General features: G+C 37.7%; 1 protein-coding gene across 1 annotated transcript; it reads right to left on the bottom strand.

Annotated features, from left to right (window-relative positions):
• Window positions 1-2,753: 2,753 nt before the first annotated feature.
• Window positions 2,754-23,358, bottom strand: sgpp1b (sphingosine-1-phosphate phosphatase 1b). The gene is made up of 3 exons (XM_065296285.2): window positions 22,408-23,358; window positions 15,489-15,578; window positions 2,754-4,372 (listed from the first exon to the last, which is right to left on the bottom strand). Exons 1-3 carry the CDS (start codon window positions 23,059-23,061, stop codon window positions 3,821-3,823), a joined length of 1,296 nt encoding a protein of 431 aa, XP_065152357.1. The 5' UTR covers window positions 23,062-23,358; the 3' UTR covers window positions 2,754-3,820.
• Window positions 23,359-24,474: the final 1,116 nt, after the last annotated feature.

Here is a 24,474-nt window from a genome sequence, read left to right as displayed (position 1 = left end):
CATGAACGTTTAAGCATTTGCATACATTCTCTCTCACACGCACGCACGCACATACAGTCACCAAGCAAAACTTCAACCAGGTGTAAAACCGTTTTGCACAAAGTGACATGCTTGAACAGTCTACTAACAACCATGTTTTCAGTGAAGTATGCTGTATGAAGTGAAGGTGATGTGATTGTCAACTATGGTAACCCATCCAAGTGAGTCACGAACATGGGAAGCAATTGATGGAAAGGTGCCTTGTTCAATAGCACCTCACCTGCCAGCTGTGAGAATCAAACCAGAGACCTTTTCTATAAATATTAATTTGGGGAAAATACATGCAAGAAATTAACTTTTATTTATTTAATGCTCTTAGTGTCAGATGCTCTACACCCAATACACAATCATTTTACAAAGTAAACATCCAGACAGACTGATATGAGGAACTCTGTTCACACCTGTGATATATAACTTGTCACAAACAATATATACAAATTGTTTTCCTTCTGAAACATTTTAAAATTAAATAATCATCACAAAGACATTTAATTGTAAATTAAACTTTTTATTGTTTGTTTAAAAAACAATCGCTTTAATTGCTGCACGCCCCGTGCAGCAATTATTCTCATTTATAATAGTCCAATTCTGTTGAAAGTTTTCACATACTCTTGAAATAAGGAAAAGTGAAACAGAAATAATACAAATCTCTGTGCTTATCAAACATCACAGAATGTCAGACGTAAGGTTTTAACATTTACACAAAAGGCACCGTGTGGTATCTCATTTAGAGCAAGCTACGCTTTTTCAGCAAAATCCAGAGAAAGCCAAATCACAAGAAATACTTTAAAAAGAGATTAATGAGTTTCACTACTGGACTAGTTTCAAGGCTAAAAGCTTAATCTGGGTCAATCACAAACCCAAATGGAATTTGCTGCATGTTTTTTTTTTATTTTGGCGCTGATTTTAGGGAAAAACATCTGCAGAAAAGATTTTAACATGGTGAAAATGTGTTAAACCAACCTGAGAGTATTTCACTTTATTGGTAGCTAAAAGCACTATAAAATGTATTAACATGTCAGGAAATTATGCAAATTAAGACTTTGCAGTAAAAAAATCTTGGTGTGAGTTTAGCTATGGGAAAACAAATCTAAAGTATATAGTGTAAGGATGCATAACAATTAATCGAGATTAATCTATAGCGATCTAATAAAAGTTTTTTGTTTACCTCATATATGTGTGTGTGTGTGTGAACTGTGTATAACAACTTTGTATAGATAAATGCACACACATGCATGTATATATTTAAGAAATGTTTACATGTGTATATTTATGCATAATTTATATTATTAATAAATACTCAATATATAAATATATTTTTTCTTAAAATTATACATGCATTTGTGCATATTTATATCCATAATTATTATACAGTTTACACACATAAATTATGTAAACAAAAACTTTTATTCTGCTATAGATTAATTGTTATGCATCCTATTCACATCACATGTACTAAAAGCACTCCTATTTGGTCATAAACAAAACATCATTAGTTAAAAAGTGAACAGATCACTTTACAAAGATGGTCCAGGGAAACAACCATTGTCAGTAAGGAAATTAGTTTCTAATTTTATATCTGGTATCTGACTTAAATTATGGAAATCTGCATTGTAAAATGAATGCATCTACTCAATGAAGGATCAAAGGGGTCAGGTATCAATCATTGTTTTCCTCATCCTGCGGTGAATAAAAACAATTGTGTTTACTAAAGGAACTGTGGAAAATTACTTCCCCTTACAGCAAAAGGGAACTTACATGTACATCAAGATACACAAGGCCACAGGAAGAGCAAAAAGCAAAAACACACAGCCGTGTCACACAAGCCCAACCACAAACCTGTCTCCACACTGACAAACACACACAACAGCAGGTAGCACAACAGTGCATTCTGGAAACAGTGCATTTTAAAACATTACTACAAATACATCTCAACAAAAGGCAACAATTATTTGTATAGCTTCACTTCACTAACATACCTGATATTTACCTTGTTTTAACATGGCTGAAAGCACTTGTTAGTTTGTTTTTAGTAGTGTTGCATTTCATTAAAAATAATAATAAAGCCACATTTTTTCAACTTGGACATGTAGTACCGAATTCAAAGGAACACGCCCAGATTTTGGGAATTTACTTATTCACAGTATCCCCCAGAGTTAGATAAGTTCATACATACCTCTCTCATCTCTGTGCGTGCTGTAACTCTGTCTGACGCAGCCCCCGCTAGCTTAGCTTAGCACAAAGACTGCGAGTGAATGGCTCCAGCTAGCATACTGCTTCCAATAATTGACTAAATATATATATAAAAACTATTTATGTGTTGTGATTTGTATAGTCACACCGTGTACATATAACAAGGTCATATGAGACACAGCCATCTTTTAACAGTATACATACTGGGAACTATATTCTCAGAAGGCGAAGCACTGCTACTTGGGTGGAGTGATTTGCACAACTCTTTGCTCCTCACCAGAGGGTTTCTCGTCTGCTGCGAGCAAATCACTCCGCCTAAGTAGCAGTGCTTCGTCTTCTGAGAATATATTACCTTGTTATATGTACACAATGTGACTATACAAATCACAACACATAAATCAAAAAATGTTCGCTTTATTTAGTCACTTATTGGGAGCAGTATGCTAGCTGGAGCCATTCACTTCCAGTCTTTGTGCTAAGCTAAGCTAGCGGGGGGTGCGTCAGACAAGGTTACAGCTGGCACGGGGATGAGAAAGGTATGTATGGACTTATCTAACTCTGGGGGATACGGTGAACAAGCTAAATTCCCAAAATGTGGGCGTGTTCCTTTAAAGCAGCATTTACAACAATTTTTTTAGATATAAAATTATAAGCCAGACTTCCTGACAAGCACTTCATCTATAAACACAATAAATCAATGTAAATCTAATAGTATTCAGAATAAAATCACACTAGTGCATTGTCAAAACAAAACAACCCAGTTTGGGTTTAACCTTTGAGTGGTCTGTTAAGGCAATCTATCATTATAAAAAGTTCTCAAAATAAGAGAGTCTTTGGAGAAATGGTTAGACCTGCATCAAATCACAGACTACATTTCTAAAAAAAACTTTTTTGGAAGGACTAAAGTTGCTCTAACAGTCATGCTGGTTCAATTTTGTCAATTTGGCATTTTAGTGTTAAGGACACACTTCGTCCAGACACTTGCAGAATCAGTTTTCAAAAGCGAGAAATTTAAAACTCAGATCCAGTAAATCCACTGTACCTAGTTTAAGACTAATTTGCATCTGTCACGCCCGACAGATAAATTGGGCTGTCAAAACAGAGTGACTGCAGCCTATGGATAAAACAAAGCATTCTCAACTCTTGATGCAAGAGTTTAAATCCATCTAACAAACTCAGTGTGGCAGGAACAAGCTATATTATTGCTTCGATTATACCAAAATCCATTCTTATAAACGCATAAGAACCCAAAGTATTGCTGACAGGCTGTTTCAAGTTACAAATAACATTTGCAATCAGAAAAGTTTTAAATCTAAAAACGGACTGATATTCTACTATGAAATGCAAACTGTATAGAAAAAAGGCAATAATCTCTGAGTCAATGATAATACCACATATAGATGTTTGTACTGGTGCTAAACTACAAATGATGGAGAACAAATTACATTAGAAGAACTTCTGCAATGTGAAAGCACAGTGTTTAAATGACTGGCGTTAGTTCTGTCCAATCATCGATTAGAGGAGGGGCCTATGCAGTCCAATTGGGCTCCTATTGGCCAAAATCTTAATGGATATTGCATCCACCTAATCACAACAGTCCTATGTGTGAAAACACAAAAGGCACGAAGAAAAGCGCATTGAAGCCTACAGTTCCATAGGTGATGTATCGATACGGCAGCTCCACCTCCATGTGCTGCCTGGCTTTCCGAATATCATTGCTCGGAATCCCCAACAAGCGGCATACGAGTGGGATTGTGAGAGCTTTCATCACAGCTCTGGTCGCCAGCAGAATAATCACACCCAGGATAAATCGCAGTGCGTTGATCCCGATCAGACTGAGTGTGAAAGGCGGAGGTTGGAGAGGCAGCATTGACATAGGTGGGTCTGGCAACAGGCCCACTTTGTAGTTGACGTGGGATGCCAGAGCGATACCAGCCCCGGAGCCCAGGATCTGGGCGGTGTCGCCTCGTGACGTGCTCCAGGTATCCAAGGTGAAAGAGAAGAGGCCAAGTCCTAAGTGCAGTGAGATGATGAGGACCGGGGCGTAGGGATGGGTCTGATTAAAGGTGTCGATGGTGTCCAAAGCCGGCCCGAAGATCAATATGATCAGCAAACTGTACAGGACACCGGCAATAATGTCCTACGAAATAAAACAATGACAAACCATGTAAATATGCAAATAGGAAGGGTGGAATAAAAATTATGTCACAAACAATATTACCAGCTGTGCAGGAAGTCTGCTATAATAATAAACAAGATATACTTGATACACAAAGACGAATATAAAAATAAATACTCCAGGTGCAAAGAAACAAAAAATAAAAGACATGGCCTTATTTAGGGACTTAAAATCCCAATCTACTGTACAAATCTGGTAAATTTATTTTTTACATTGAAATACTGGCAGTCGGTTTATACATCGTATTTGAGAACCAGACATGAACAAATTCACTAAAACCCTCTCTTAACCACATCTGATGTGTGGCTGTTTTTTAACTATGAGCACTTTTGCCCTTCTGGACTTTAAACAAATGAAAGTAGTTTCATTCAATCTTTTTTTAACCCTGGTGACATAAAAGTGCCTGTAGTAAAATAAACACCCATGCGTGTGTGCGCTCGACAAAAAGCATGACTTGTAGATGTCGAAACCTTTGGATGAGTGAGAGACTCCAGAGACCAAAACAGAAACACGCACACATGCAAAACTTTACACAGACAGTATTTTAAAGTGTTCAAGTGCAGTGCCTCTGTATGCGTGTGCATAGCAGCTTACACTAAAGCTTGGATTATAGTCTCTTTTTTATGCGTACGCAAATGCACAGCCTTGCAAAGTATAGTTAATTTGATTGTACGTGTACACAGACGTTTGATGATGCACATTGCGACAAAATTCAATGCATTTTTTTGGGCTACATACTACATTCTCCTCTACCCACATGTGCAACCTATGTGTACAATCTACGCGGGGTCTCAAAAATCTGGCAGTGCGTGTACAGTACGTGTATACTCTTCTTTTGACGAAAAATTGCATCACGCACACTGTACGAGAACCCTCGTGTATGCGTAATAAGTGGACCATACCTCGGCCTTAAGCATAACTGTCCCACTAAAAAAACTACATTATCTCCTAAAATTCAAAGCAGGGTATCTGATTTGATCCAGAAACATTTTTAGTTATGCGGGTTGAAAGTCTCTTCACATCCTGATAGCAATCACTATGTTAAAGTGTCGAAATGTATTCGTATAAATATGTCATCTGTAAAAGGCATAGGACCAAAAAATCTTTTTCAAAAATCTAATTGGACGCATGCAATTTTTGCTCCTTTTCTGTGAACGTGTTTTGCATGCCACTGCGCACCCTGTTCACACAGACATCAGCGCGTTCACGTAAACTCTGTAAACAGCTGAATTGACAACCTGCATAGGAGTCACAAAACAAAAAACATTTTTCAAACGTTACTGCTTTTCCACAAGATAGAAACATTGGCGGTAGGCAAAGGGTCTGAAAGGGTTGTTGCAGTGTTTCTTTTGGAAAGGTAGGTACATGGTATGATTCTATTTAGATGGATTCCGATATTCTATTTTGAAGAAACATTTTGTTGCTTATGTAGTTTGTGTTTCTTTACGAATTAGCCTAACAATATTTATGTTTTCAAAACTACTACGTCTACTAGGGTTGTTGCGGTGACAGAATTTTCCCACCGGTTAATCAGCGCGTGACAAACCCGGTGTTACCGGTTTCACCGGGTGGGAGGGGCTTATAAATGGACAGAAGTGCGCATTTTACTTTCACTTTTGAATTAGATGCAACTGTTGTTTAAATCCAGCGCTTGCGTACGCTGCGTTAAATCGCGTATGAATTTGCGTGTAAATGCGAGTGCAACTGCTGGTTTAAGTGCTTGAGTCAATGTGCGCAGGTACTTCTGACAGAAACCCTCCAGTCCCAGGCAGAGCAACCGGCTATTCCGCCATAAAGCGCTGCTTGAATTATGGGTTTATTATTATTCTTAATGAAAAACACAACAACAAAATGATCTCGCCTACATTAAACATCATATATGCATCTTATAACAAAAACGAGTAAGCACGCGGCTTCTGCCATCGTCTGCTTGACGCAGTCTGAGGAATTAATGAAATCTGACACCCGCAGCCGCTGCTCTGTGATGACGCGCGTTCAGCTCCGCTAGATTCAGACAGCAGACACATACAGTTGTAAGTGTTTGCTCTCTCTAACCAAACTAAATGATTTAATTACAAGAAAATATCAAAACGACGGTGAAAGACGGTGTCGCGGTGGGCAAGTGATCTAACCGGTGAGAGGCTGAAGCACCGGTAATCACCGTTTCACCGACTATCGCAACAAGCCTAACGTCTACACAACCTAAAACGTGCGGAATCCAATTCCGATTTAAACAGTTGTTTATGTTCATTATTTTGGTGTGTCTGTGCGTGTTCATGTGTTTTGGAGGAGGGTGGGATCATGTTTTCAGTGCTAGTAGGCTAAAGTTAGCATTTTTCAAAATCGGATACTTTGCCTTTATCATTAAATCTCAAAATTGACCTTTTGCTATTTTTAAATGTGAAAGCAGACATTGTTCAGTCCTTTTTCTGAATCGGTTTCTTGTAAGTGCAAAGTACGTTAAGAGTGACTCCAGAAAAGCTTTCCCCTAGAGAACATTAACACTTCATATAGACACACAGGCCTGAGCTCTCTCTCCCTCTTTCTCTCTTTTTCATCAGTCATTAACCATAAATGGCTTATTTACTGCTTGGCATGTGTGTACTTCACAGTAAGAGATTTTGTAAGTGTTTCTTTCACTATAAAACCGTCACTCAATATAGTTAGTCAATCTAGTCAAGCCATCTCTGGTCACATCAAAGGACCAAAAGGTATTAGTATACAACATTTGAAAGGAGCGGTGAATCAAACAATCAATTTTAACTTTAACTTTTAATTTGTTATGGTCATCAACTTAAATGAACATCTTGCAAGTTTCAGAACTGAAAACGTCCTTGTTACTGAAATATACGTTTTTGGCACCAAGTCAAGAAAACGGTCAGTTCAGGAATGTCCCGAAACGTGAGGTCAGATTAGAATTTAAACACCTCCTCCAAACCCAAAAGGCAACGACCACTTTTGTAGCCCTGCCAACAGCTTCGCATGACAAAGCAAACGTTACATTGTCTCAACAATCAGCAAACATGTTTTTAAAAATTACCAAATGTAACTAAGAAAAAATGTATTTACATTTTTACATTAAGTTATTTTAAAGACTTTTATTTTGACCTGATGACCTGTTATGAGTACCCATGGAAACGGAGTGTTCGGTTGTGGAAGAAACGTCTATGAGAAGAACACAGACGCTGTATAACCTTAACTCGGAGGCTTGGAACCTAACATTAGGAATGCATGGTTAAAGTTAGTTTATAAAGAAGTTCTGGCTCGCATGGGGAGTGTTTTGTTTGCTTTTGTGTACCGCGGATTCATTTGTAAAGAAGCCACAAGTCGATGCTGGATTTTGAGAGAGACTGTGATTAAAAGCACCATTAATATTGGATCTGACAGGAATGGCACAGCAGTATTATGCGAGTTAAACATTTTAGTAAGCTACTATGTTTCACTATTGCTTTGTCAGAGATCGCTTGATATGTCCTGATTGTAACATCTGTGTCTTAACATGTAAGTTTGACTGTTTTAATTTACTAAAAACATTAAAACGATTAATAAAGGTGCAACACTTAACAGTACAACTGAAATGTAAGTTACAAAGTCAGTGATAAAGACTTACCAGCCCTGGTTAAGATTCTGATGCTCGTTTACTGTGTTGTATACGGTAATTTAGTCACGTCGAGTTTAAAGTTTTGTTTCTACTTTACGTATTGTCATTTATGTGAATCATCTTTAGCACCCAGAATCTTTTGTGGCTCAAACATATATGTGTACGGCTGCTATTTTTACACATTAAGGTTTTTAAAACAATTCCCCACATGTAATAACGGGGAATGAAGCTATCCAATCATAGCAGTGGGCGTTTACCTCAGACAACAGTATAAAACAATTAAATCGACAGCTTCATTGCCCCTTTAAGTGAAACACACCTACAAGCATTTACAGAAAAATTACTGAAGACTGGAAATTAACATTTAGCATAAAATTTACATTTATCCAAAGTGACTTGCAGAAGAGAAGAAAACAAAGTGATTAATCTTGGATAAGGCAATTCCTCTTATGTAAATGCTTGAAGTTCATTTTAAATTGTAAAGCTTCAGTTGACATAGTGTGTGTACTGTTAAAATGTTCCCACAAGCATTTACAACGAGTATTACATCGGTTTTGATGTGCAAGTGTGGCTTTTCTACAGGGGTTTAACTACTGGAACACAATCCCAGTGTTACCAAGGCAACAGTCTCTAGGGCAACAGCCACTCGTCACCCCAACAGGGCAAGCATGAGATCACCCGAGGGTGATGTTACCGCTCAAAGCACAGATGTGAAGCAGAACACCATGATGAACCATCAAATTACTGTGATAATTTCAACTGAAGGAAAAACAAATCCAGACAGACACAAACTTTGCCAGCAGATGAAATCATTTAGCTAACTGTATGTTTATCACTGGAATGAGGTAAAGATGTCTTTAAAACATTACTGAGGTACTGATGGGATTTACTCAGGCTGTACAAATGCAGAACCCAGCAGTCAAGTAAATAAATGCTGTCTCATCTCATGGTACCTTCACAAAAGAAAACAAAATCACTCTCCCACCCAATCAATGATCTAACACTTTGCAATCCAAAAATAACTGTGTAGTTGACATATTATTCTCTTTGTAAGATTATTCACTTTATTGTTTAACTAATTCTGTTAAAGGAAAACACAACCTGTGTGTTTTTAGCTCAACTTAGAATAATTAATACATACCTATCTTTTTTCAATGCGTGCACTTTTAATCCTTGTACAGCACTTCTTGAATGTGTTAGCATTTAGCCTAGCCCCATTCATTTCTATGGCTCCAAACAAAAGTTTTATTTTGTGCCATCATACTTTGTCTTTAAATAGGGAAAACATGGAAGTGTTTGGTGGCTTCTAAATTCATCCCTGTTTGGATCCATAGGAATGACGATAGGAATGGGGCTAGGCTAAATGCTAATACATTCACAAAGCGCTGTACAAAGATTAAAAGTGCACGCATTGAAAAAGATAGGTATGTATTAATTCGTCTAAATAGAGGAAAATATTGAAAAACTGTGGTGTTTTCCTTTAAATGTCAATTTGAATTAGCGATGTCAAATTATGCAATTTCCCATATTTGATGATCATTTAAATTAACGATCAATCAATCGAATCCTCGTTAACAGTAATAGTGCAATAAGCCTTTACAGCAGTGGCATATAGCTAATGACATAAAAGTGTGCGTAAAAATTGCCAGCTTCCTCACGTGAATTAAAAGATTTCATTTTGTGTAAATAACAGGCTAGTGGAATTGTAAAATGAGACAATGTAGTTGGTGTTTTAATAAAAATCTTCAATTTAATCGCGTAATAAAATATAATGACTTATAGACACAGTAAACTCCGCCTCATAACGGGCACTCCGCACAGTCGGATGAAAGTCCATGCGTCAGTGACAAAATAAAAGTTTCATTATCATCAAGTGTTATTTTTCTAGTTGTTCACCTCGCTTTCTGAGTCGTTGATACACCGCTTGTTGTAATAATATCCTAGAAGCACACAAAGGGCACTTTTCCCATCGTCACCTCAGCTTTAGACCTGCGGCGTACTTTCAGCAAAGACGCTTATATTACGAAGACTTCAACCTTCCATTACGAAACCCGCTCAGAGTGTAACGACAGTCAGTTACAGTTTACATTTTAGTTTCTTGCCAGAATTTAATGGTGCGTTCCAGGCAGGTTTTTAAATCCGTGAGTTACGACTTCAAAACCACGACTCACGACCCTATGCGTTCCAGGCAGCCTGTAACTCGTGTTTTTACAACCTTCTACCGGTGAAAGTGCTCTGGAACGGCAGTCAAACCCGTGACTGACTTCCCACCCGTGAACTCGTACTAGATCGATGTACTCCCAGTTCAAAGTCGTGGTTTTGAAGTCGTGAGTTACGGGTTACAGGTTGCCTGGAACGCAGCATAAGTTTTACATTTGAATCTGTTTATTAAAAACGGCTTCTGGTCTCCTTCCCTGTGTATAGCACCGTTAGCAGCATTGCTATGCTAATCTTGTAGGCTTCCCTGAAGAGGGTCTTTGCTTTCAGTATTCTTGTTTGCATTTTCGGCATCGGACCCTCTCAGATCCACTGCGGATGCCATTTCGTTGCGTTAGCAGCCAGCCTCGTCTCGAATGAGGTTAAAAAGCCCAAGTGTGTGTTTGGCATCGAGCATGGTTGTGATCGTGGCTAGTTTAACTTCTTCGCGCTTGTTTAATTTTTTCACCAGCTGTGTATGTGCTTTGCGCAGGCGCTGCACACACGTGCTTGCTTTTTCGACAATCGTTAAGTTTTATCGTTTTAATTCTTATCGACAATTAATCGAAGATCAAACATTTCAATAAAGGGATATTACAAAAATTGATTTTCCCTGTACACACACAAACATTTTTTGTATCCACCAGGTAAGCAAAGCTGATCCACAGACACCAGGTTCTAGGAATTAATTGACCCAGTGAAGAACAACCAGATATTTTGTTTCACAGTGTGACCTCCCTTTGGTGAAGACACAAAAACACAACATCTCATGAGAAAACTAAGGTGTCACCTTGCCACATGTTTACCTTTAGATATCTACATAAGACATATCATCAAACTTTTGCTAAGTAAACTTAATGGGGCGGTTTCCCGTACAGGGATTAGACTAGTCCTAGTATGCACCTCTCTGAAGATCTTTAATCGCATCTATATATAATCTATATTGCCATGTTTGTTTAAAACATAAAACTTATCTTTATGTTTGCTGAAAAACAGCTGAAATTAAACATAAAATCTGACTTGACAACTTAAAGGAGTTTTTTTTTAGCAGCATCTAGTGCTGAGATTGCGAATTGCAACCAACATCAATTTTAAAATGCAATGAAAAGCAACGGTAGCCGCCACAGGACAAACATGTCGTCCCCTGAGACAATGTAGGGACGAAACGTGCTCTGTAGAACAGTTTGTCCGTTAAGGGCTACTGTAAAAACATGATGGCAACTTCCGTTTAATGGGACCGCCAATGTATGTAGATAAAAATGGCTCATGGTAAGGTAACAAAAACAATACAATTCATTATGCATGTACTGATAATATAGATACCACTGATATTATGTATATATTATATTGCATTTCTGTAAAGAGATCCTTCTAAAAGTTACACATTGCACCTTTAAGGCCCAAGTATAGTTAATTTTTTACTCGTACAAAAGTGTCAGCATACAGTACGTGTCTCGTGTGATGCATAATTCATCATCAAAATAGTACACGCTTAAGTCCAATTTATAGTCGTGCATAAGGTCTACACCGTAGGTTATCCGTAGGGCTGTGACAATGATTAAATAATCGCCTCATCGCGATTGTTTGTCCTCATAGGATGATTTCAGATCACAGCAATGATTGGACATCTTTCTAAAAACACAAGGAGGAGCTGCAGTGCCTGTATAAACGAGACAGTATCAGATTACTTTTAAATGTGTGTTATGTGTATTAATATTTACTGCCAGGTAAACCTTGCAAAAGATTTAATTTAAATAATCACAACAATATGTGAAAATTATTTCATAAACAAAGAATTTTTTTTTATGAGAATTAAATGTCAAAGCCCTAAAACAGGCAATTAATCATCATAATAGTCTCAATTTATTAAGCAATAAACCATCAGCCAAATTCCATAATCGTGACAGCGCTAGTTATCTGTAGCCTCTGTGTAGCCTAACGTGCACATCAACAAGCGTTGTGATTGGTCCAATAGAACCCCTCCTGTCACGTAAAAAAACGATGTCATAGGTATTTCCGTTTGCGACGGCGAGAACAAAGATGGGCCAAGTTGAGGAGTGATTTAGCTAAAACTGCAACAAAAGTCACTGTTTATTTACTTCCATTAATGCTGGTCTCCTAAAAACAAGCTGCTGTTTCTTCTTCGTTTGTGGGTTAACTGAGCAAGCTGCTTCTTCTTTGGCGGTTGAGCTGCTACTGTGGTTACACGCGAGGATACTGCAGTGTTTGCACGACGACGACACAGAGGTACATATGAAAACAGACGCGTAGCCTACGGCGCCATAGGACAAATGCACAACTATAATAAGCCGTTTACTGTACACACAGTGCTGGATTTGTAAATGTGCATGTGCATTTATTTTTTCTTGCAGTAAGTAGCTTATCCTCTAGGTGGCAACCGTGCCTGGGGGAAGGGGTCGAGTCACAAGATAATTGATTAAAAAAAACTGCAAAAAATGCAGAATGCATGCAAGCTACAACGACAGAGGAAGCCCTATATATGAGAGAATATGCAAAGAGGTCAGCAAGTACCCTAATTATCATCAAGAGTACAAAAGATGTTTACATTTTATTAGGGATGCACCGAAATGAAAATTCTTGGCCGAAACCGAAAACCGAAAATGAGGAAACCAAGGCCGAAAAACCGAAACCGAAACACCGAAATAAATTATTATGCCAATTATTAGTACAAATGCATTTATGGCTATCACTGTGTACTAACTTTACTAGGGGTTTGTTACAGATCACAAAACTCACGGTTCAGATCACATTACAGTTTTTGAGGCACGGATCGGATTATTTTTCAGATCAGCAAAAAGGGGGTGGGGAAAATCTAATAACAAATAAAGAAATTACCAACATTTATAAAAAAGAACAAAGCTGCACATTAATAAGGGCTAACATTAGCATTTGGTACAGAAATCAAATTAAATGAGTCATAACACTGTCTTTATTGTATAAATTAAATATATTATTATTTTTAGAGCTATTTGTCTCTTTGTTAGACTTCAGCAGGTTATTTGAGTTTACTGTAAGCAGAGACTGGTTTATGACTGTAATCTATACATACACTTAAGACATAAACAAATGTTTTTATTAGAAAAAGAATACTTTGGAGATAATTTTGTTTATATGTGCCCTGTCAATAACAGAAAGATTTTACGTTCGCTTGTTTGCGTCTTACTCGTGTGTGCACTATTGAGGGCACTAAACGCGCGCGCGCGCACACAGAGAACGAAGGCGAATCCCAAACAGCGCAGCATAAAAACGTTACGTTGTTTTTCATTACTTTATTCGGCACATGTATGTTAATGGACTATACAGTATATGAGACACATTTGCGCGACTCTCTCTAAAGTTTACACATCAAGAGTTCTGATCTTTGAAGAGAGTACTCACTGTGATGATCACGTCTGGACCGGACACAACTGCATGTGCCTCTGTGCGTACTTTAGCGCCTTTTTGCGGTTAAATACATCCACGCCGCATACATGTTGCTTCAGACAAGCACGTGCAGGTCGCGGTTTCTGTTTGCGTCATCACAACATTTCGGCCGTATTGTTTCGGTGATAAAAGTCTTTCGGCCGAAAGCCGAAAATGCTCTTTTGGTCTATTTTCGGCCGAAAATTTTCGGTGGCCGAATATTCGGTGCATCCCTACATTTTATTTAAACCTTTATTTAACCAGGTAAGTCAATTGAGAACCAGTTCTCATTTACAATGACGACCTGGCCAAGAGGCAGCATAAGAAACCAGTGGGCTACAATACAGAACATTGGAAATACAGATAACACAGCTATAAACAGTGACATATAAAAACAAATTACTAAAAACACGTACATTGATCATGTGTTATTGATTGAACAAAGTTTTTAAAAGAAGAAAGCGAAATGAGTTTTAACATGAGTTTTAACTAGAGCCGCTTCCCTTTAGACCTACTTTACTGCTTCTGACCCCTATAGGCCAGGAGAGGTGTTGCATGAGCCCAACGGCTCTATATACCAGTTTTCGAGTCAAATGAACTATGATTTGTGAGGCTGTGCATACGAAAATGAACTATACAGTACTTCCAGCTTTAGATTATAAATCATTTCTATTCTTACCAGTGTGAACCGTGACATGGTAAGGACATGTATAAACTAGTGCTGTGTTCAAAATATCGATACGACGATACATCGTCATGGACGCCTGGCTGCACCTTCCGTATCGATTCGGATGTACTTTTGAAAGTAACGTGACGAATTGCTGTTGATCCGTGATCCATATGGAAAGGACGCATGTGTCCCGCGGAGTACATAGAGTTAAAGGTGGCGGGGTATACTTTCACTTTGCGTGTCTGTCTCGCTGGCGCACATGTCTGCATAGTGAGCCGCGTACTCGCGCGCTCTCTCTCTCTCTCTCTCTCTCTCGCGCGCATTAAAGTCAATGAGTTCAGTATGAAAGTGCAGATATCTTAGCCTTTACTACTGCAAAGGGCTTTATTAGCCATGCTCTTATAAAACAGTACTAACGCAATTGAGAAGAAACACAAAGATTTGCATGTGAAAAGTGTACGTCTAGAGAAGAGATACAGAGCTACTTCAAACTATAGCTGTCACATTAATAATCTGATTTCTATTAAATAGTATTAAGTCTGACTGCATGTTTATAGATATATTCATAGATGTAGAATAATGACAGACAAGAGTAAGGCACCATCTTTGTAAAACTGCTTTTAAAAAACCATAAGTTAAGTACTAACTCTGGGATTTTAAATATTTCTAATAGCTAATAAATGAATGGCAAAAACACAACTGTTACAACACTGCTTATTCAATGTACAACAAACAAATAATAATAATAATAATAATAATAATAATAATAATAATAATAATGTTACTAAATTCTGAACAAAAATGTAATTCAAAATAGTCTTGTATCGTGATGCGCATCGTATCGGGATCCTTGTATTGGGATACGTATCGTATCGGGGAATTGTTGGCGATACACAGCCCTAGTATAAACACTGATTGCTCTTGTACTTTTTGATTTGTAAACTGATTTTTGTCTATTTTTATAAAAAAAAATTATGTTTTATGGCTTTAAATAAGTAAAATGCTTCTATAGTTCATAGTTTTATAGTTTAGTGGTAGAGCATTGCGTCGACAAAAGGTCATGGGTTCAAACCGACAGTAAAATGTATACCTTATAATACACTGTAAGTCGCTTTAGATAAGTTTCTGCATATGTAAAATTTAAAAAGTGCTGATATTTAAACTGTTTGAGTAGTTTTATGTCTTACCAGTATGGAGTGCATGCCCATGTATATGCGACTCAAACACACCAGCACACACCAGCTGATGGCCAGAAAGACACCCAGGAGCAGAGGGTACTGTAAAAAAAACACACACGGTTTCATTTAGTTAGTTAAATGACATGAAAAATTTACAATAACAATTGCATGCAAACAGCAGAGGAAGACGAAAATAACATTGTAAGCTCATATCATGCTCAATAACCTCTAAATTCTTTCTCGTTTCCCTCAATCTCTTCCCCTTAATGGCGTTTAGAGGTTTCAATCTCCAGTAAATCACAATTGTGCAACACTGTCTACAACAAAAGTGCTGATGCTGCATGTCACCATCACTAAATCGGTTGAATAGATTTGCTCCCTTCTCTGCGTGCAGCAAAAACATTACAAAAGTGAGATGATTTCACACATAGTCACTTCAGTACAGACCACAAATCAGATGCGAGTTAGAGTCAATAGTTGAAATACAGACTACAGCAAGTATAATTTTTAACAATTAATTTAATATATTTGTAAATAAATAAATAAATCCTGTAGCATATTTACAGGAAATACTTTGTCAGGGTTGGATGTTTACAAGTAAAGACACATTTTAACATGATGCTTCTATTGTACACAGCTTGGTTGGTTTAAATGTGAGTCATTTAGTTTTGATGTGTTGTAACATGCCACTTCTGTCAGGTGTATACACACCTTTAACCAAGTTTGACTAGAAGTAGACACACATACAGTATGCATGGATAAACACACAAAATGCTGTCATGTTTGGCAATAGGCCCAATGTCATAGTGACACTTTAGCTTGAGATAACATTGCAAAGTAAAATGACTGCTTTGCGTGTGTGCCTCAAGTTTCTTTAGCAGAATCTATGAGCCATGTTTTCACAGTTTTTTCCTTCCTATGTAATAAAAGAGCAAAAGATAGTCAGGTCGAAACCATAAAAATTGCAGCCACGCTCTTCAACACGTGTTCTGGTTAACCCGACATTAAATGGCCATAAACACTCAGTATTTCATTAGAGATAACAATAACACTATATTACATCATTTCAATGTGAGGTGATCAGGTATGACACTTTGAACTGTTATTTATTAAACACAGGCCAATAAAATCAGGTAAAACAGGTGTCCAATTTGACAGTAAACTAATTTTTCTGTCTCTCTCATACAGGAGAAACAGGTCTCTTTTTACATTTGCTAAAACAACACATTATTATTGTCTTCATTCAGCGGGGTTAAGCTCCTTCTGTGTTTGGTGACCTACATTTCTTTTAGGGAGATTACTAGAAAATTAGAAAGACACTAGATATTTATGTGCTTTAACATTCATATTTAAACATGTCCAGTGATGGAATTACAATACTGAAACACCAGCTGCCAAGAAAATGATAGCGGATAAAACCTCCACTTGCTTTCGCTCTGAAATTTCCTTTCAGATAAAAAAAAGGGAACCGGATATTAACCGCCCTGACCACCAAACATCATCTTACTGATAAGACACCTTCGTTTAAACCTAGTAAGGCTGGACTATATAACAGAAAATGTGATATGTGATAACTTGCTAAAAATGTGATGTCATATGCGACCTGATAATGCTTTAAGTTTGTATTTTTTTTTTAATATCACATCATTTCTGGAAAAAAGGAAGCATCATTTTTTTGTCTTACCAGTCTCTGTGCATCAACATTAAAATGTAATGACATAGTATGAAAAAAAAAAGGAGAACTCCTAGCTGCAAGTGTCTGTTCTTGGGCACTTGGAAACTCCAAAAAGAATAAAAACCAGAAGATGCATGCATCAAAAGATCACATTTAAGTTCTGTAACTTTCTAAGTTTTGGATGCAGTGATTAGTTCACCAGGGGGCCGTTTTTTCCAGACAGGGCTTATGCAAGTCCTAGACTAAAAATGCATATTGACTTGTACTGACAAATTTTTATATATATCCGTGCCATCGTTTTCTCTCAAGATGTATACCAGTATTGTTTTTTGTAAGGTATGTTTGTAAAAACAACCTAAAGGTCCTGATATATAACTAAGACCTACCTGGATTAGTCTAAACCCTGTCCGGGAAACCATCCATAGATGTCAATAGAAAGAAAAAATGCTTTCACTAATCACAAAACAAAAAGATGTAATAAAAAGGGACTAACTGCAATTCAGCATGCATTATGTAACTATGAAGACACCGATCACCATGACAAGTTAAAATATTGCAACATCAATAACGGTAATTCCCATTGGCTCATGCGTGCCAAACATGCATATCTTGTGATAAAACATGCATGTGACAGCTAGTCATGAGACATGCAAGAACAAATGAAATTCGATGTTATCATCATGCTTTCATAATATAGAGTGCCGCAGGGATGACATTTTTAGGCCAACCCAGAAGTTAGCGGGACATTGGTTCCCTCAAAAAAAAAAGCTCATTCATTTTTCCAAGGCATAGGCTTTTGGTTTATCGCAAAAATAAGCTGTGTTTAACAAAAGTTTAAGACAAACACGTTTTGTCCTACAAGATAATCTTCACAGATTAATGAATTTTAAAGTCTAAATATGTTTACTAGTAATAAAAAGCTACAAGCGTACTACAACTACATCTCCCGACATCAACGTCATCACCACCAAGCTTCTAACAACTCTTTCAAATTGTATTAAAAAAACATTTAAAAACATATTCCCTGTTATAGTCGCAATGAAATTTATTTAGGTTTATTTTGGAATTTTTTTAACCAATGACTCATTTGTAAAACTTCATTTTTTTTATTCTATACATGAATCATGTAATCATATATATCTCTGATGGCATGAGTGCAAGTCAATTGAGTCAATGAGAGAGACTAAGTAAAAAGCAGAGAGCAGATTAACATTTCCCCAAAAACTTTTGAATAGAATGTGTGTTCATGTTTTAGGCTGTTGTGAAAAAGTAAATCTATACTGGAGAGATTAGTAGTTTCTCTAGGGCCACCCGTGTAAACATCATGAGTCTAAGGATTCAGCTGAACATCAAAAATGTGACCATAAAAGAGGAGGATTAGTATGCTCACACAGACAGATGGACCGTGCCTAGTTATTCTGACCGCACCTCGTGCCCTGATCCCACATAACACAGACGCCGGACCGCATCCTGCAGGAACTCACAGAGACAGAAAGCCTCAGCTAACCTCATGTGGTGAACATCTGCCTTTCATTACAGACTAAGGGAATGTGCATGTGTGCTCACTGTAGCTGTGTGTGTACAGTACATACTAATGTGTGCGTGTGAAGTAAGGACAGAGAGCTTTGATGGTTGAGATTGTTTGTGCATCTGTAAAGAATTATTAACATAGTCATTGATAATAAAAACAGCACAGTAATGCTTGGGAATGTAAAAATGTGCAGTCAACTGGATCGATCCAAAGAAGACACAGCCTTTTGACACTGTTTTTGACATGGCTGCCTGCTTATACAAATTATAAAATGGTCATAAATCACTTCAAATTTACATTAAAAAAAAACAATGAATTGTTAGTAATGTCATATAAGTCAGAAAGAAAGTTAAAAATAGGAAAAAGCAGAAAAAAGACCAGAGAGACGCATATAAGCCAGAGAAACAGCTGAGCAACAGATAAGGAACTTGCTTATCAATGAACCCACAAAAGTTCTGCTGATGACTGACAGTAAACACACAGACAGATTGGGCCAAAATCAATCTCAGCACTTACAGATAAGACTAAACCAAACAACATTTAACTTAAATCCTCAAACACACTCGCCTTTAAAACTCACATCAAAGATTATAGTCTTCCATAGTATCCCTACTTTGGTGGAATGAGGGAGTAATAAACATGGAAGTAATACATTAAAAGCAAGGATTTTTAATGGATATGCTGTGTTCTATTTCAATACAATGAAAAATATGCATTTACGCATTATTAGCAGCCCCAGATAATACTTCTCATCTTGCCATCCATTAGTATTCCTTCATATACAAAATGGTCTGTCACTAGGTGAAAGCCAGCCACTTCAGATGCCAACAGGGATGGTTTCTTCTTGACATCCCCTCATCATCGGGAGCCACGTACAACATTATACAAGGTAGATATGATGCTACATAATGTCCGGTTTAAAATAAGAGTCCTTAAATGCAACCAATGGAAAATTACTGACCTAAGGACTACATGACTCATATGTAAAACTGGCCTGCAAAACTCAACATGACTGTAAGGGCGTTTAGGACAGCATGAAATATCATAAGACCGTGATGCATTTAATTTTTAAACGTTTCCTGGGCTGAGTCAAAAACTTTTGATCATTTCAAAACCTTTCTGCTAATGGCAATAATCAACTAGCCAAATACAGTTTGTGTTGCAGGGCTCCAGACTGCCACCAAAATTTGAGAGTGTGCCACTGAATTTTACATGTGCGACTAGTAAATTTGACCTTTTTTTGTGATGTGACACTGAATTTGAAAACAGCACATTGTACTTTCTGCATCTATCATTACAAAATATAATTTCTTTTTAGAAATTACAGTATTACTGGCAACTAGCTGCCAGTAACTTACTGCAGATTTTACATTTATGTTATTTACTGGCAACAGTTTGTTCAAAGTTAAATGAACATGAAATATTTTCAGTCTTTATCTTTTACAGTAAGTTACTGGCAACCAGCTGCATAATAACAGCTAATTTTTGCAGTGTATTTATTAGTAAAACAGTGGAAATTAGTAGAAATTTGCATATTTGGTTAGCATTTTGATTTGCAGTGTGTGCCCCTTAATTTTCTGGTTGCGCCCCTAAAATTTTCAGTTGGGGGCCACTGTGCTCCTAGTGAAAAAAGTTAGTCTGGAGCCCTGTGTTGATTTTATAAGAATGTAAGTGCACTGTAAAAACTTTGACGTCTTAAAATTTTTTGTCAACTCAACTCAAATTTACAAGTCATGTCAACAGAGAGTTGTTGTCACAACTTATAAAATTAAGTTGACTTTTTGATCTTTTATAAGTTATAACAACTCACCAGTAGTTATAAGAACTCAACTCTAGTCAAAATAAATAATAGTAAGTTGAAATGACTTGTAAATCCGAGTTGATTCAACAAAAAATTTTAAGGCAGCAAAGTATTTTTTTACAGTGTGGGTTCGTTCTGGTGTGGGTTGCATAATCAAAAACCTCATTCATGCAGCACTTTGGTCCCAGAAAATACCCATAAATTTGGCAGGCAGTCTTCTGTGTGAAAGCAAAAGTCCTGTAAATGTTCTGGAATCGTTGCCGGAAGGAGGACCTAGTAACATTGGCGTATGTTACCCAGAAACCCTTCTGTGTGAATGAAGACGTGCCGTAGTGAGGACGCGCGTGTCATGGCAACGTGAAAATTATGGTTCAGCTCTTTAAAACGAGGGATTTACATGCATTCATGGTGAGAATTGTTGGCAAACTGGACTGAAACAGATATCAGGGAGCTCGTCACTATCCGCGCTGAAATGGAGATCATTCAGCAGCATAAAAGAATAGCACGTCATGCGGTCATGAGAGCTTATGCTAAACAAAAATACATGTGCGTCATCGCAACAAGATATAGCATTCAGCTCTTTAAAACAGAGGTTTTAAAGGAAAATTAACATTTACGATGAGAAATGTCTTCAAACTAGACTGAAGCATAGATCAAACATTCACTCTGAAGCGGAGATCATTCACCGTCCAGCATACTAGAACAGTGCGTCAACGCTCCTCCTTTAGTCTTATCATAAACAAAAATGCACGAGAGTGGTTTCTGGAGAGAGAAATAACTGATAATAAGCAAACTTCAGACGCTGTGGATAAAACATACCAAGTGCAGGACTTTAAACACTTCACATGTCTTTACAGGATCTTAACGGTATCTACGTGAATGCGCACACAGATTCCAGAAAATCATTGCCAGTCTGAATGAACCAAAAATCTAACGATCCCGGACAAATCCCAGATGCATATTCAGTAATGTCTTTGTGAAAAGGGCTTATAAGCTTAAAGATAACAAATGTGAACGCAAATATTTTTTACAAGGGTCAAGCCAGGGGTATTGAATTTTGCTTCCAAATAGTTCAAATGCACTTTGTCTTGCTCACTTTATTCTAAAGGTCATTCAGTATTTGTTCAATACATTTCTCAAGAACTGTTCGATTAAAAATAAGAGTGTAAAGGTAAACACGTTTAAAATGTCACATTATATAACTTTCATATCAAGGTGCTATCAGTTTGAGATAAGCAGGAACTGTTCTGTAATGCCTCAAAACCCACTGGTGGCACGTGTTCACTTTGATGAATTGCAGGGAGACCAAAAATAACATTTTAAAGATTTACATGGGTGGGCTTACTTCCTAAATGTTGAACATAACAATGAGCCCCTGTGAAACGTAACTGGGAGTCACCTTGTTTCATGTTTTACATGGTTCAACTTTACCCTGGGAAAGTAAGGCATACTTTATCACAACAAGCAGTTTAAACCCAGAGTTATGAAATGCTGATGCTTTCAAAAAAAAAGTGAAACTGCTTTACTTGCTATCAAAAGTGGCACTGATATGGACAAAAGGTAACTTTGAAAAAATCACTTATGTCATTGCATGACATAATTACACAATATACCAAACCAGTGAGATGATTTAAAATAAGACAAAATAATTATTAAAATAACCTAAAGCAATTAAATATCAATATATTTCTTAATGTATAGATATTTTTTAAAGAACACACATCATTATTATTTTAAAGGGTACCCCAGTAGTGCTTCAAACGTTGTGGACATTGGGGTGCACTTGAAGTCAAAAAGGTTGAGATCCAACTACTTTTGGTACAGCTAAGTTAGATGAACACAGGTTTGTTTTGGGTGTTTTAAAAGTTTAGGCCACGGGTCAGGACATATCACATTGCATTTAAAGGTGAACTGTTCTTACCTCCCACCGACTACATGTGATCAGGAGCAGGGACAGTGGTATGGCGGTACTTGACATGGCATGAGTGGAGGGCATGCTGTACTCTGAATTATAAAACACCTCCACCTTGACCACTGGAGGAGAGGAGGGTCTCGGCCACCGGAACACATCTTTCGTGCACTGCCCGAGATACATGACCCACACCCAGACCACCACGAGCCGCCGGCTCACAAACGCATCCACGCCCCACATTAAGTACGGAAAAAACGAAATGTAGAATAGTTCGTTTCCGAGCTCGGTACCGAACGTGAAAAGGTAGAAGAGAAGTTTGTTCTCGATTAAGAAATCCTGTCCGACGTCTCCGGTGAGTGAGTTTCTGCGCATCGGCTTTACCGTAGGTCCCATAGCGTCATCCCCGGTGCACGCCGCCGCCCCGTTCGCCACCCCGTTATTGCGTTTCTCCCTCTCGGTCTCCTTCTCTGCGTCTCTTCGACGGATGCCATCTCCGCCTCCGTTTTGAACATCTTCGTGGCGAACGCACGGTGCCCCGTTAGCAAGCCTGTCACGAGGTTCCGTGGCGCGCACCCCACACAGCCGCTGAAAGCGTGCAACGTGCTCCGGGTCCTGCAAATATTGCATGAGCCGTACAAATCCCGCTTTGAATCCGCCTGCCATGTCCGGCAACAAACTGCGCAAGCTGAACCCACCGGAAGAAACTAGAGATCCGAAGCTCTACCGTGACTGAACCGAGTCGTAGTTTACTAAACCATTCCCGCCGTTTCTGGGCTGATTAATTTATTTTAACCTATCCGAACAGACTTGTAACTTTGAATGCAGGATATGCGAAAGGAAAAAGAACACAAAACTACAATTGCAACGGTTTACACACTGTCCGTCTGTATCGACCACCACGCCGTATCCGGTTACTGACAGATCTGTGCGAGGAGGCAGCACGAGTATATTACACGAGTCGGTGGAGTAGTTCAACAAACAAGCTAAAAAAATAGGCGGGGCTTGGATGTCACGGTTGTTGTCTCTAATTATGGGTTTAAATAACCATTTCTTAACAGTTTAATCTAAATTAAACGGTTATATTTTTGTCATTGTTTACTTGTAAAATATAATTTAGACCGTTACTGAAGCGTAACAAGCAAAGTCTTCGTGTTTATTTGATACCTGTTTTGATTGGTCCAATCCGAGCAGCGCTGCAAAAGGTAGCGTTAATTTTTGCAGCGCTGCGTAGTTTTTACAAGTCATAGTACCTAGTAAGTATTCCTTAAATGACCATTGCTGACGTCTATTTATACAACGAGTATTAATATTGTAATTAATATATGTAAGAAAAATATACTTTATAGTGTAGAATTGTCTCGAAGAAATAAAAACGATCTGAGATTTAAATGCACGAGATTTGTAATTTTGGGCCACAAAGCGACCCCCAGTGGATAAAAGCTTTTTTTATCTAAGAATCGTCGTCAACATATGATAATCAAAAGTGCGAGCAGTAACGGAACGTATTACGTTCTGATGACGCCACAGAAGCAGCGTTAGCGCACAAGTCTAATCGATGGCTCGAGAGCGCGCATCATATGAAGCCTGTTACTAATATAACCTACATAAAAAGAAAATGTTGAAGCAGAGAAACATTCAGTTTTTTATTTTTGTTTGATAGCATTGCCTAAAAATAGACGTATTTCTTTGTTTGCTACTTTTAAATCTTTTGGCAAAATAGCACTAAATTATCTGAGGAATGTTCTCTTAGAAAAAAATATCTTCATTTCAAAATAAAACGGTTATCCATGTCTATGCCTTGAAATGTGCAAAAGATAGCACTCTCAGTTTACCATAAAGTAAATGACATCCAGAACTTAAAAAAAAAAAATAAAAATAAAACAAACATCACTTTAAAATACAAATATGCATATACACACACAAAATATTAATAGGGAGAGTACCAGTCATTATACCAAATTATGCTTGCACTACTTTGCTTGTTGAAAACCTTGTGTAACCAACATGTTACAGACATTTACATGAATATGAAAAAAGAATAGCTAAGGTTTTGTTTGGGAGGGATAATGAGAACTG

This window comes from Paramisgurnus dabryanus, chromosome 20 (assembly GCF_030506205.2).
Source record: "Paramisgurnus dabryanus chromosome 20, PD_genome_1.1, whole genome shotgun sequence".
In the NCBI taxonomy this organism is placed as follows: Eukaryota; Metazoa; Chordata; class Actinopteri; order Cypriniformes; family Cobitidae; genus Paramisgurnus; species Paramisgurnus dabryanus.
The sequence above is the reverse complement of the archived record's forward strand: the minus strand, read 5'-3'. Positions and strand labels throughout refer to the sequence as shown.

Coding starts and splice junctions, on each gene's coding strand:
- sgpp1b (XM_065296285.2), bottom strand. CDS start 23,061: ATGGCAGGCGGATTCAAAGCGGGATTTGTACGGCTCATGCAATATTTG. Junction 15,579..22,407: donor TCACATGTAGTCGGTGGGAG/GTAAGAACAGTT, acceptor TTTTTTTTACAG/TACCCTCTGCTCCTGGGTGT. Junction 4,373..15,488: donor TGGGCATGCACTCCATACTG/GTAAGACATAAA, acceptor TTTATTTCGTAG/GACATTATTGCCGGTGTCCT.